The sequence below is a fragment of the Aquarana catesbeiana genome, linkage group LG07 (genome assembly GCF_042186555.1).
Source record: "Aquarana catesbeiana isolate 2022-GZ linkage group LG07, ASM4218655v1, whole genome shotgun sequence".
NCBI lineage: Eukaryota > Metazoa > Chordata > Amphibia > Anura > Ranidae > Aquarana > Aquarana catesbeiana.
The window spans coordinates 7819550-7832010 of NC_133330.1; the positions used below are offsets into that span (position 1 = coordinate 7819550).

At 42.4% G+C, this 12461-nt stretch overlaps 1 protein-coding gene across 2 annotated transcripts; it reads left to right on the forward strand.

The window, feature by feature from the left end:
- The first annotated feature begins 962 nt into the window (after positions 1-962).
- LOC141102652 (calcium homeostasis modulator protein 3-like) lies at positions 963-9168 on the forward strand. Of its 2 annotated transcripts, none has more exons than XM_073591561.1 (2): positions 963-1465; positions 8519-9168. In XM_073591561.1, the coding sequence occupies exons 1-2, from the start codon at positions 1055-1057 to the stop codon at positions 8849-8851; spliced, it is 744 nt and encodes a 247-aa protein (XP_073447662.1). In that variant the 5' UTR covers positions 963-1054; the 3' UTR covers positions 8852-9168. The 2 variants fall into 2 exon arrangements, with proteins under 2 accessions (XP_073447662.1, XP_073447661.1); XM_073591560.1 differs by lacking the exon at positions 963-1465 and adding an exon at positions 4608-5116.
- Positions 9169-12461: the final 3293 nt, after the last annotated feature.

Below are 12461 nucleotides of genomic sequence, written 5' to 3' on the forward strand. Positions count from 1 at the left end.
ACTGACAACAATGATGGGACACTATTCCTCCCACTGATACCAATGATGGGACACTATTCCTCCCACTGACAACAATGATGGGACACTATTCCTCCCACTGATACCAATGATGGGACACTATTCCTCCCCCTGACACCAATGATGGGGCACTATTCCTCCCACTGATACCAATGATGGGGCACTATTCCTCCCACTGATACCATAGATGGGGCACTATTCCTCCCACTGATACCAATGATGGGGCACTTTTCTTTCCACTGATACCAATGATGGGGCACTTTTCTTTCCACTGACAATGAAGCTAATACATTAATATTATTAGATAATATTAGAATTTGAAATGGATTTAAATAGAATAAAAAATAAAGGAATAGAATAGAATTTTTAATTTATTTTCTATTCTATTTTATCCTCTTTGGAAATTGGAAAACATTTTGAATTCGAAAACTATTCAAAAATCGATTCGAAGAATGACTCGAATGGATCTGAATTTGAATTTGAAAAATAAAAATCGGTTCGAATAAACGAAACGAATACCGAAAACGAACGAAACAAATTTATGTGAATAACGAAACGAAACAAAACAATTATTTTTTTTTTTTCGTTCTGCACAGGTCTACTCCGATCCCACCCAAGGTGTGATCCTCCTTCCGGCCAATCAGGAAGTGGGTTTTGACACCGGTCACCCGGTTGGCTGAAAGGAAAAGGCGATCCTATTGGACGCCTAGGTGGTGGAGGGGAGGAGCTGAAAGCCTCGGAGCCGAGCCGCTGCACCGGCACGCTGCCTGCCGCCCGCCACGATGGGGTGAGTGCCGCCACTGATCGGGACATAAGCGCAGTATTCTATACTTTATATGTTTATTATCTCTTGAGGTTCTGCTTCCTCCGTTATAGAGATGTTACTTTGTATAAAAAATGTTACGCAATGTCTGGAGGGGAGTCTGCTCTGCGGTATGAACCTTGTAAATCATTCCTCATCTCTGTATAAACAGGAAGTGTTTTCACTTCATCAGCCAACACTCAGCTTCGGGCCGTCTCTGGAGAATATTAGAAGATGGGTCCTACAAAGCCATGGATGGATTTCTCCCGTTCCTCCGGTCACCGGATGGGAAGCTTGTCTGTCTTCGTTCTGCTGCTCTTTGTGAAGACTCTTCTGGTTTTCTCACACAGATGTCCTGGACAGATAGTGAGCGGCAGAGCCTACGGCCTCCTCTACTTCATCCTGCCGGTCGTCTTCCTGTTCATTCTGGGCTTGTTGCTGAGGCCGAGAAGATCTCCGGGTTTGTTTTCCACAAGGTGTTGCTCCTTCCGCTACTTCTTGTATGTGACGGTTCAGGCCGGGAAGGCTCCGCTCATCTGGATTCTGCTGTCTATGATCGACGACCGATATCTTGTATGCCTTGCAGAGAATATAAACAGATATAAATATGAATATTATATGGAACCCTCTCGTGCGATTGTCCAGGTAAGACGCAATGGAGCTTAATCCAAAAAAAAAGAAGAAAAGTGCCCCTTTAACCCTTTAACCCAAAGCCATTTTTTTTTAATATTTTTTGCACACGTGTTTAAAAAGTTATTTTATTAGTTAAAACCCCAAAATATCTCTTGAAAACATAAAGACATGGCACAAAACCCGGAGTGTAGCCTGTAGAAATAAATTAAAATGGTATTTGCACTGCTGCGCGCAGCCTATGGCACCCCAGAGCACAAACACGCATGTGCGTATATCATCAGAGCAGTAGCTGGTGTCAGCACAACAAAGATTAGTGTCAGTAAGGCAGTGTCAATAGTTTTTTATTTTTTAATTTTTTTAAATTATTTTTTACAATTTTTTTTTTTTTTTACAATTTTTATTTTTTTTTTACATTTTTTTTTACAATATTTTTTTTAATCATTTTTTACAATAATGTTTTTGTTTTTTTTACAAGCAGAGCAGTAGACAGTGTCAGTAGAGCAGAGATTAGCGTCAGTAAGGCAGTGGATGGTGGCAGTAGTTGTTTATTTTTATTATTTTTTACAATTTATTTATTTATTTATTTATTTATTTATTTATTTATTTATTTATTTATTTATTTTTTACATTTTTTTTAAATCAATTTTTACAATAGTGTTTTTATTTTAATTTTTTTACAAGCAGAGCAGTAGACAGTGACAATAGAGCAGAGATTGGTGGCCGTAAGGCAGTGGATTGTGTCAGTAGTTTTTTTTATTATTATTTTAAATAATTTTTTACAATTTAATTTTTTTATTCTTTTTTACAATTTTTTTAAAATAATTTTTTTAAAATATTGTTTTTTTTTTTTTTTACAAGCAGAGCAGTAAACAGTGTCAGTAGAGCAGAGATCAGTGTCAGTAAGGCAGTGGATGGTGTTAGAATGTTTTTATTTTTATTTTTATTTTTTTATTATTTTTTACAATTTTTTAAAATCATTTTTTACAATATTGTTTTTATTTGATTTTTTTTTAATGAGCAGAGCAGTAGACAGTGTCAGTAGAGCAGAGATTAGTGTCATTAAGGCAGTGGATGGTGTCAGTAGTTTTTTATTTGTATTATTTATTACAATTTAATTTTTATTTGTATTATTTTTAACAATTTTTTTTAAAAAAATTATTTTTTACAATATTGTTTTTATTTTTTTTTTTTACAAGCAGAGCAGTAGACGGTGTCAGCAGAGCAGAGATTAGTGTCAGTAAGGCAGTGGATGGTATCAGTAGTTTTTTTATTTTTATCTAATTATTTATTTTTTACAATTTTTTTTTTTATTATTATTTTGTTACAAATTTATTTTTAATAATTTGTTACAATTTTTTTTTTAAATAATTTTTTACAATATTGTTTTTATTTTATTTTTTTTACAAGCAGAGCAGTAGACAGCGTCAGTAGAGCAGAGATTGGTGTCAGTAAGATAGTGGATGGTGTCAGTAGTTTTTTATTTTAATATAACACCTTGTTGTATCTATGCCACCAAGAATGAAGGCCAAAAGGGGTCCAACCCGCTACGGTGTAACTAATAAAGTGGCCGGTGATTTTATATATATATATATATATATATATATATATACAGAACAGACCTGTCCAAAAGTAGCCCAAAATACACAGCAAACCCTTAAGTGTCCACTATGTATTTTGGGGGATCTTTGGGATTTGTTTGACATTTTTTTTTTCTACTTTCTACTTTCCACTTGACCCTCCCTTCTAGATTGTAAGCTCTAAGGAGCAGGGCCCTCTGATCCCTCCTGTATTGACTTGTATTGTAAGTGTACTGTCTGCCCTTATGTTGTAAAGCGCTGCGGAAACTGTTGGCGCTATATAAATCCGTCCATTGTTTACAAGTGTCACGTGATCTGATGTGATTGGCCACAGCGATCACATGATAATGGCAGCAGGGGCAGTTTAGTGATCAGTCATTGGCTGTGTCCGACAGGTCGCACTGATTCACGGTCCAACGGTTACCCGGAGTTCCTCTCTGTGACGGATCCAATCCCACACTCCGCTGAGTGCTTCTGTCAGTAACACGGCTTCCTCCAGTCTGACCATCAGAGAGATATAATATTATAGCTGCATTAAATACAAGTCTAGTCGATAATAGCTTGTAGAATCTTGAATGCTTTATTGGACAGAATACAGCCTTTTTTATACACATTTAACACAAGTGGTTAGATAACGAGGTATGGCTGACTCATGGATACTCCCCCCCTCCCCTCTAGCAAAAACTTAAAAGACAAATTATATAATTAACAAGTTAATTAACACAACACTTAAGGCAGACCTGGTGACCAGACAGTTCGTCTCCGCAGGTTAATGTGATCAGCTCTTTCAAGAATCAGGTATTGTTCAGAATAAACAACCAAGAATAGTCTTTGGGCAAGTCCCAAAAAAAATGTAACAAAAAAAAGATTAATATAGAAATACCAAATAACAGGGTGAATGTGGACAGAAAAAGGTTCTTGCAGCCAGTGTCTGCGACACTCTCCTTCTTAGAGGATGTCATACGAAGGAAGGACGAAAGGCAAGAAGAAGGGAAGGTAATTTGCTATGGTGGAAAGGTGTTAAAAAAATTAGTTTTGCATGAAACATGTTCCCCAGGGCAGTGCCCACCGGCCGTGCTATTTTCTGACACCCCGTGGCCCATTAGTCCAGGCAATGGGCATTTTTAATTTGACAAACTCAATCCCTATTGAATGCTCCCATGCATTTCAGTGGGATTCGGGTTCAGCATCCAAACTCCTTTGAAGTTCTCTGGGCCCTGCCAGAACCGGACGCAGGGCTCAACCGTAAATTAATAATCTGTGGGAACATTAGGTGGAGTTTTTTGCTGGTTCTGTAGGACCTCACAAAGAACTTGTGCCTTTCTTCTTGATATTTACTAGCAGGTGGAGTTTTGTGGTGTTTCTGTAGGACCTCACAATAAACTTTTGGCCTTCTTCTTGATATTTACTAGTAGGTGGAGTTTTGTGGTGGTTCTGTAGGAACTTGTGGCTTTCTTCTTCATATGTACTAGCTACAGTATTGAGGTTCTACTTCCTCCTTTTCAGAGACCTTGGTGTGCTTTATGTCAAAATGAAACGCAATGTGCGGAGGGGCGTCTGTTTTGTTATAAGTCATTCTGCATCTCAGTATATACAGGAAGGTGTCCACAGGAAACATCTTTTCTTTGTCTAACAAAATTCGGCTTCAGCAGGCTCTAGAGAAATTCAGAAAATGGGTCCTGCAAAGATTCAGATGGTGTTCTCCTGTTCCTCCGGTCAGATGGGAAGCTTGTCTGTCTTTGTTCTGTTGCTGTTTGTGAAGACTCTTCTGGGTTTGTCATTCAGCTGTCTAACAAATAACGAGGAGACCAAAGTATATGCCTTAGTCTACTTCGTTCTGCCAGTCATCTTCCTGTTCATTCTGGGCTTGCTGCTGAGGCCGAGAAGATCTCCGGGTTTGTTTACCTCAAGATGTTGCTCCTTTGAGTACTTCTTGTACGTTATGGTACAAGCCGGGAAGGCTCCACTCATCTGGATTCTGCTGTCTATGATTAATGACCAATATCTTGTGTGCTTTGTGGCAAATTCATACTCAAGGGAGCTTAATATTGGTCCTCTTATGCAATCCATTCATGTATATGTCCAGGTAAGAAGCAATTGAGAGTAATCTAAAATGACTTGTGGCTACCTGAAAAAATGTTCCCTTAAAGTGTATGTAAGCTCAAGAACAGAAATGGAATGTATTGCAACTTACCTGCCCTTAGATTCAATGGCGTACTAAGGGGGGGTGAAGAGGGTACGGTTACCTCCAGGTTACGATTTGCTGGGGGCGCTGTGCTCACCTGACCTTCTTTATTTCTGTTGAGTTGTTGTTGGTGCCTCTGCACTGTGGGGGTGACTGTCCTGAGGGGTCTGTAACAGGGACGTGTTGGTGAGGTCAGTGACTGGTGAGGCACCGGCTAGTATCAGAGCTAGATAGACACAGGTTACATACGCCGCGATCGTTAGAGCGAGAGCAATAATTCTAGCACTGGACCTCCTCTGTAACTCTAGACATGTAACTAAAATTTTTTACAGGTCGCCTATGGAGATTTTTAAGTACTTTTTAAGTTTGGCGCCATTCCACAAATGGCGTGCGCAGTTTTAAAGCATGACATGACATGTTAGGTATCTATTTACTCTGTGTAACATCATCTTTCACATTATACAAAAAAATCTGGCTAACTTTGGAGTGAAGAGCGCTGTCGAAATAGAGCCGGATCTCCCGTGTGCTCAGCTCGCTGTCACGCTCAGTCCCGCCCCCCTTGGACATCCCCTAGCATTGACGTCCCGGCATTGGATCGCCGTTGTGTCCATCATAGAATCCGGGCCAAGGGGTGGGACTGGGCGTGACGCCGAGCCGAGTACACAGGGGATCTGGCTCTATTTCGGCAGCGCTCGTCCCCTCCTTCCCCTTGGCAAGGCTGCGGCTGCAGATGGACACTGATAAAGCTGCAGTGAGGAGCAATGCTGCAGATGGGCACTTTGGCTGCAGATGGGCACAGATCAGGCTGCACTGAAGCTGCAGATGGGCACTAATCAGGCTGCATTGATGCTCTGACCATTATTTTGCTTCAAGGTGGTTTATTTAAAAAAAAAAAAGTTTTTTCTCCTGAAACTTCCTTCTTAAATTGGGGTGCGTGTTATACGCCGGCACGTGTTATACGCCGGCACGTGTTATACGCCGATAAATACGGTATATAATGTTTCTGAGTAATTTTCTAGCAAAAAATGATGAGTTTTACATGTAGAAGAGAAGTGTCAGAATTAGCCTGGGTGGCAAGGGGTTAATTACCATAAGTAATATACAAATAATTTTTATATATATTTTTTTAAGGTAATTTACTATTTTTTCCTTGTAGTTAAGAGGGATTTAGCAGGAATTTTGTAAAATTAACTGTGTTTTTATCTGCTAAAAAATGGTTTTGGTGAATTTTTTTTGCGAATATGTTAATTTTATAAACATTTGCGCAAATACCGCGGGGTCTAAAAAAATCAATAGCACCTTCTTTTTATTCTAGAGGTCATATGCATTCAGAAAATATATGATTTTGGGGGGTCCTTCCCAAATTCTGAAAGCTGTAAAAGGGAAAAATTAAAACCTTCAGATTTTTTGAGAAATTTGCATTTATGCGTACGTTCGATTTTCACCATTTTTGTTATTTATTAACTCCATACTGGTTAACCACTTCAGCCCCGGAAGATTCGGCTGCTCAATGACCGGGCCATTTTTTTGCGATACGGCACTGCGTCGCTTTAACTGACAATTGCGCGGTCGTGCAAAAATGTACCCAAACAAAATTGACGCCTTTTTTTTCCCACAAATAGAGCTTCTTTCGGTCGTATTTGATCACCTCTGCGGTTTTTATTTTTTGCGCTATAAACAAAAAAAGAGCTGCAATTTTGAAAAAAAAAACACAATATCTTTTACTTTTTGCTATAATAAATATCCCACATTTTCAAAAAAAACACATTTTTTCCTCAGTTTAGGCCAATATATATTCTTCTACATATTTTTGGTAAAATAAACTCGCAATAAGCGTATATTGATTGGTTTGCACAAAAGTTATAGCGTCTACAAAATAGAGGATAGATTTATGGCATTTTTATTACTATTTATTTTTTTTACTAGTAACGGCGGCGATCTGCGATTTTTATCAGGACTGCGACATTGCGGCGGACATATCGGACACTTCTGACACACTTTTGGAACCATTGACAATTATACTGCGATCAGTGCTATAAAAATGCACTGATTACTGTATAAATGTCACTGGCAGGGAAGGGATTAACACTAGGGGGCGATCAGGGGGTTAAATGTGTTCCTTCTCTGTGTTCTGAACTGAAAGGGGGATGGGGCTTACTAAGGGAAACGACTAATGAGAAGCGACGTACGGCAACATCGATTTGCCCAGCCAAGTCAACTTGCCGCAGTGAAACTGCAGTGGCTGGTTGGCAAGTGGTTAAGCTTTTATAATCAGTAAGAGATTTAGCAGGAATATTGTAAAATTAGCTGTGTTTCTATCTGCTAATCATGATTTTAGTGGATTTTTAGTAAAAATATGGATAGAAAAGGAGATACCCCCCAAGGAAATTGGGACAAGATACCATAAAAATGATTTATTCAAAGGTTGTATACAAATATATAATTTTACAATTTCCAAATCAATAAAAACACTGATGACTATGGTGATAGATTACCATATGAAGTCCAGACAGACCAACGCGTTTCAGGACCCAATATGTCCCTTCGTCAGGGGCGTAAAAATATTGCTTTGGTAAACATTTGCGCAAATATGGCGGGACCTTAAAAATCAGTAAGACCTTCTTTTTATTCTACTGGTCATGTGCTTTCAGAAAATATATGGTTTTGGGGGGTCTTTTACAAACTTTGAAAGCTATAAGTGAAAAATAAAAAAGTAAAGGAAAAATTGCAAAAATGGTCTGGCCACCTGAGAGTAAAAATGGAGCACAGAGCCTGGCAGCGAAAAGGGTTAATTATGTGCTTCTAAAAATAAAAATAAGCCCCCATTGGAGTTGATGCGCCCAGCGCCCTGCATGTAGATTAGGGGCCGAGTGCATGGATTAGGGGGGGCGCCCCTGCACCCCGTATGGACGGGCCGCCACTGATCCTCTAAATAGCACTGACTTGACAATACGAAGGAAAAAGAGTGCCTTTCTGAGATTATCTGGACTACAACAAAAATACGTAGGCAATGGATGGGCAGTTGTGGCAATATGCAGGCAACAAACATGCAATTCTGACCCTATGTGGGTAATAAATGGGGAAGTCATGGTAATAATCCAAAGAGATCCCATTTATGTTTATGATAGACAGTGCTCTGGCTAACTTAATATCATTCCTTTCTTATTTTAATAAGATAAAGGAAAACTAAAGCCCCCTCCCTGGGATAAATCCCAACAATTTATTTCTATATAAATATATTTACATTTTCTGCACTCTATTAATAATATATTTTCTTATATTCCTTTTTTTTTCTTCCTCCAGATTGTCGGTCTAGCAGGCCTGGTTGTACTTTTGATTTTGGATTACGGAATACCGCAGTCCACATGGGCACAGAATTACTTCTCCTACTACTTCCAGAAGCGGAATGAAGATCTCATCCTGGAGGAAGTGGAGGTTGTGCTACAACAGAAAGCGAAGGAGAAAAGGAAGGCCTTTGTGGAGGACTTGATCCGATCTGATTGGGATCAGTTATCACCCGAAGAACTCTTTAAGAAGGGGACGGTGCCGGAGCTCGTGTGGAAGTATAAGGAGATGGTGCAGAAAAAATGTGCTGAGGGTAGTCAGGAGCTAAATGATGCAAAACATGTTATATAACTATAGCTATGACACCTACACAATAATCAACCTACAGTATACTTTTTACTAAAATGTAACTTCAAACCTAAAAGGTTTCAAGTTACATCCACTTTCACTCGACACTGTCAATGCATTTGCACCTAATAAATATACATATATATATATGTCTCCATTTGTTTCCTGTTCTGCTGGCCACCTGTCACCAAGACAAGACGTGAGGGGAAATTCCCGCAATGGGAAATTACTCTGTGGGCTGACAAATGCACTGCTGTGGCTCATGTGGAACAAAGAAATAAAAAAATAAATAAATAAATAAATAATTTTTGAAAATTAAATTTTTAGTCCAGACCATAATCATTAAATAAATAAACTATATGTGAAACATTCTAAGTATATTCCATGTAAAGTGAAAAACATACTGTTTAGTTACATCTGATAAGTTGTGGATATCGCTGTAATTAGCATAAATTGTTTCTGTTGTGACTGTTCTTGTGTATACTCTATGCCAGGGATTTGCAATTAGCGGACCTCCAGCTGTTGCAAAACTACAAGTCCCATCATGCCTCTGCCTCTGGGTGTCATGCTTGTGGCTGTCAGAGTTTTGCTATGCCTCATGAATTTGTAGTTCTGCAACAGCTGAAGGTCCGCTAATTGCATATCCCTGCTCTATGCTGTGTATGCTTTAACTGTATTTTCTACCTATTCTCTGAGTATGGTGTGCCTGTGTGTGCTCTCTCTCTGTGCGTTGTGCCTGTGTGCACTCTCTCTGTGTGTTGTGCCTGGGTGGGCTCCGCCTGTGTGCTGTGCCTGTGTGTGCTCTCTCTGTGTGCTGTGCCTGTGTGCACTCCCTCTGTGCACTGTCTGCGCTCCATCTATGCACTGTGCCTGTGTGTGCTCCGTATGTTTGGTGCACATGTGTGCTGTGCCTGTGCATGCTCCATCTGTGTGCACTCTGTGTGCTGTGCCTGTGTGCGCTCCACCTGTGTGTGCTCCACCTGTGTGCTGTGCCTGTGTGTGCTCCATCTGTGTGCGCTCTGTCTGTGTGCACTCCCTCTGTGTGCTGTGCCTGTGTGCACTCTGTCTGTGTGCTGTGCCTATGTATGCAGGTGTCAGGCTCCTCTCACTGTGTGTGCAGATGTTGGGCTACGCTCACTGTGTGTGCAGGTGTCGGGCTTGATCACTGTGTGTGCAGGTGTCGGGCTTGATCACTGTGTGTGCAGGTGTCAGGCTTGATCACTGTGTGTGCAGGTGACGGGCTCCGCTCACTGTGTGTGCAGGCGTCGGGCTCCGCTCACTGTGTGTGCGGGTGTCTGGCTCCGCTCACTGTGTGTGTGGGTGTCCGGCTCCGCTCACTGTGTGTGCGGGTGTCGGGCTCCGCTCACTGTGTGTGCGGGTGTCGGGTTCCGCTCACTGTGTGTGCGGGTGTCCGGCTCCGCTCACTGTGTGTGTGGGTGTCGGGCTCCGCTCACTGTGTGTGCGGGTGTCGGGCTCCGCTCACTGTGTGTGCGGGTGTCGGGTTCCGCTCACTGTGTGTGCGGGTGTCGGGTTCCGCTCACTGTGTGTGCGGGTGTCCGGCTCCGCTCACTGTGTGTGCGGGTGTCCGGCTCCGCTCACTGTGTGTGCGGGTGTCCGGCTCCGCTCACTGTGTGTGTGGGTGTCCGGCTCCGCTCACTATGTGTGCGGGTGTCGGGCTCCGCTCACTGTGTGTGCAGGTGTCAGGCCATAAGTTGGGGGACTGGGATTGAGGAGGTACAGACAAAGTAATACCCAAGCTCAACTACTGAACATCTGAAATGCTCGCTGAAGTCCAGTGCTCAGGCTGGGATGTCCAACACTCCGTCTAAAAAGTCCAAAGCAAAAAGAAGCCGGCCACCCGGTAAGACCTGTTAGTATTCTATACTATCTTGTTTTACGGAGTGTGATGTATCACCACAAACATTATAGAGAGAGCAATAGTCATAGTGCTAGACCTCCTCTGTAGCTCTAAACAGGTAACCTGTAAACATTTTTAAAGCATCGCCTGTGAAGATTGTAGCGGAGGGTATAATTTTTTTTTTGTGTGTTGTTTTGTTGAAAACATGTGTGTTAAGGCCCGTACACACGATCAGACTTTTTGACAACAAACATGCAAATTAGCTGTTTTTGGGTAACATCCGACCGTGTGTACGCTCCATCGGACAAAATTTTGTTGGCTGTGCGAACTGACAAACTTTCTGGCAACAAAAGTCCGATGGAGCAAAGTCCGATCATGTGTACACAAAGGCCATCAGACTTTTGTACAAACTACAGTACCTGCCCGCGAGAATGTTTCCAGTGCGACCCCATCGCGCTGGTTCTCGGAGACAGGGTACTGTACATATCGCGCTGGCTGCAACAGGAAAAACACATTTTCCTATTGCAGCGAGTGCGAGAGAGAATTCCCCTCTGGGAGCATACCAGGCCCTTAGGTCTGGTATGTATTTTAAGGGGAACCCCCTACGCCGAAAAAACAGCGTGGGGGTCCCCCCCAAAATACATAACAGACCCTTATCCGAGCATGCAGCCCGGCCGGTCAGGAAAGGGGGTGGGGATGAGCGAGTGCCCCTCCTCCTGAACCGTACCAGGCTGCATGCCCTCAACATGGGGGGTGGGCGCTTTGGGGCAGGGAGGGCGCCCTGCGGGCCCGCCCACTCCAAAGCACCTTGTCCCCATGTTCATAAGGACAAGGGCCTCTTCCCGACAACCCTGGCCGCTGGTTGTCGGGGTCTGTGGGTGGAGGGCTTGGTATGCTCCTGAAGGGGAACCCATGCCGGTTTTTTATTTAAAATTTGGCGTGGAGTTCCCCCTCATGATTCATACCAAACACCTGTCGGCAATGCTTGTCGCTCATCGCGAAAGGAAACACATTTTTCCTTTCCTGATGAGCGAGCCAGCTCGGCGCTGGCTCCTGCGTTGGAGCTCGCAGGTGTCAAATCTCGCCGATACAAAAGTTGACCAAAGGGTGGCAGAAAAACCACGTGATTTGGTGAAAGTTGGATGAAAAAGTCCTGCCGTTGTATACTTAATTAGTTTAAGGCCAACGCCCTTTGTACAAAAATCCACGGGAAAGTTTGTACAAAGCCCTATTGTGTGTTTGAGGCTTAAAGCATTCAGCTTGTCTGCTTACAGCGGTAGTGAACCGCACCCAAAAAAAAAAAAAGAAAAAATGCCCTGGGCAACTTAACCTCTTGCCGCCCACCTTATAGCAGAAAGATGGCTACAGCGTGGTATTAAATTGTTGGGAGGGCATCCATAGATGTCCTCCCATTCTCACGCTTTACGCGTGCCCCAGGGGGTGTGCAGGTGGCGCGCTCTGTGACAGCTGAGTCCGTGAGAGATCGGGTAAAGGGACAAAAAGCGGGCCCTTTACCACGAGATCAGCTGTCAGCCAATGACAGCTGATCACGGAAATGAACAAATACCGGTTATCTTTTTTTTTTCGTTCACGCTGTTCGCATGAAGGAAAAAGAATCCGCGGCTGCTGTTAGAGGGACATCAGTCCTGATTGTGCTGCAAATCAGTGTCCACCAGTGCCACATATCAGTGCCCACCAGTGCCATCTATCAGTGTCTCATCATCAGTGCTGCCTATCGATGCTGTTTACCAGTGC

Coding starts and splice junctions, on each gene's coding strand:
- LOC141102652 (XM_073591560.1), top strand. CDS start 4,703: ATGGGTCCTGCAAAGATTCAGATGGTGTTCTCCTGTTCCTCCGGTCAG. Junction 5,117..8,518: donor CCATTCATGTATATGTCCAG/GTAAGAAGCAAT, acceptor TTCTTCCTCCAG/ATTGTCGGTCTAGCAGGCCT.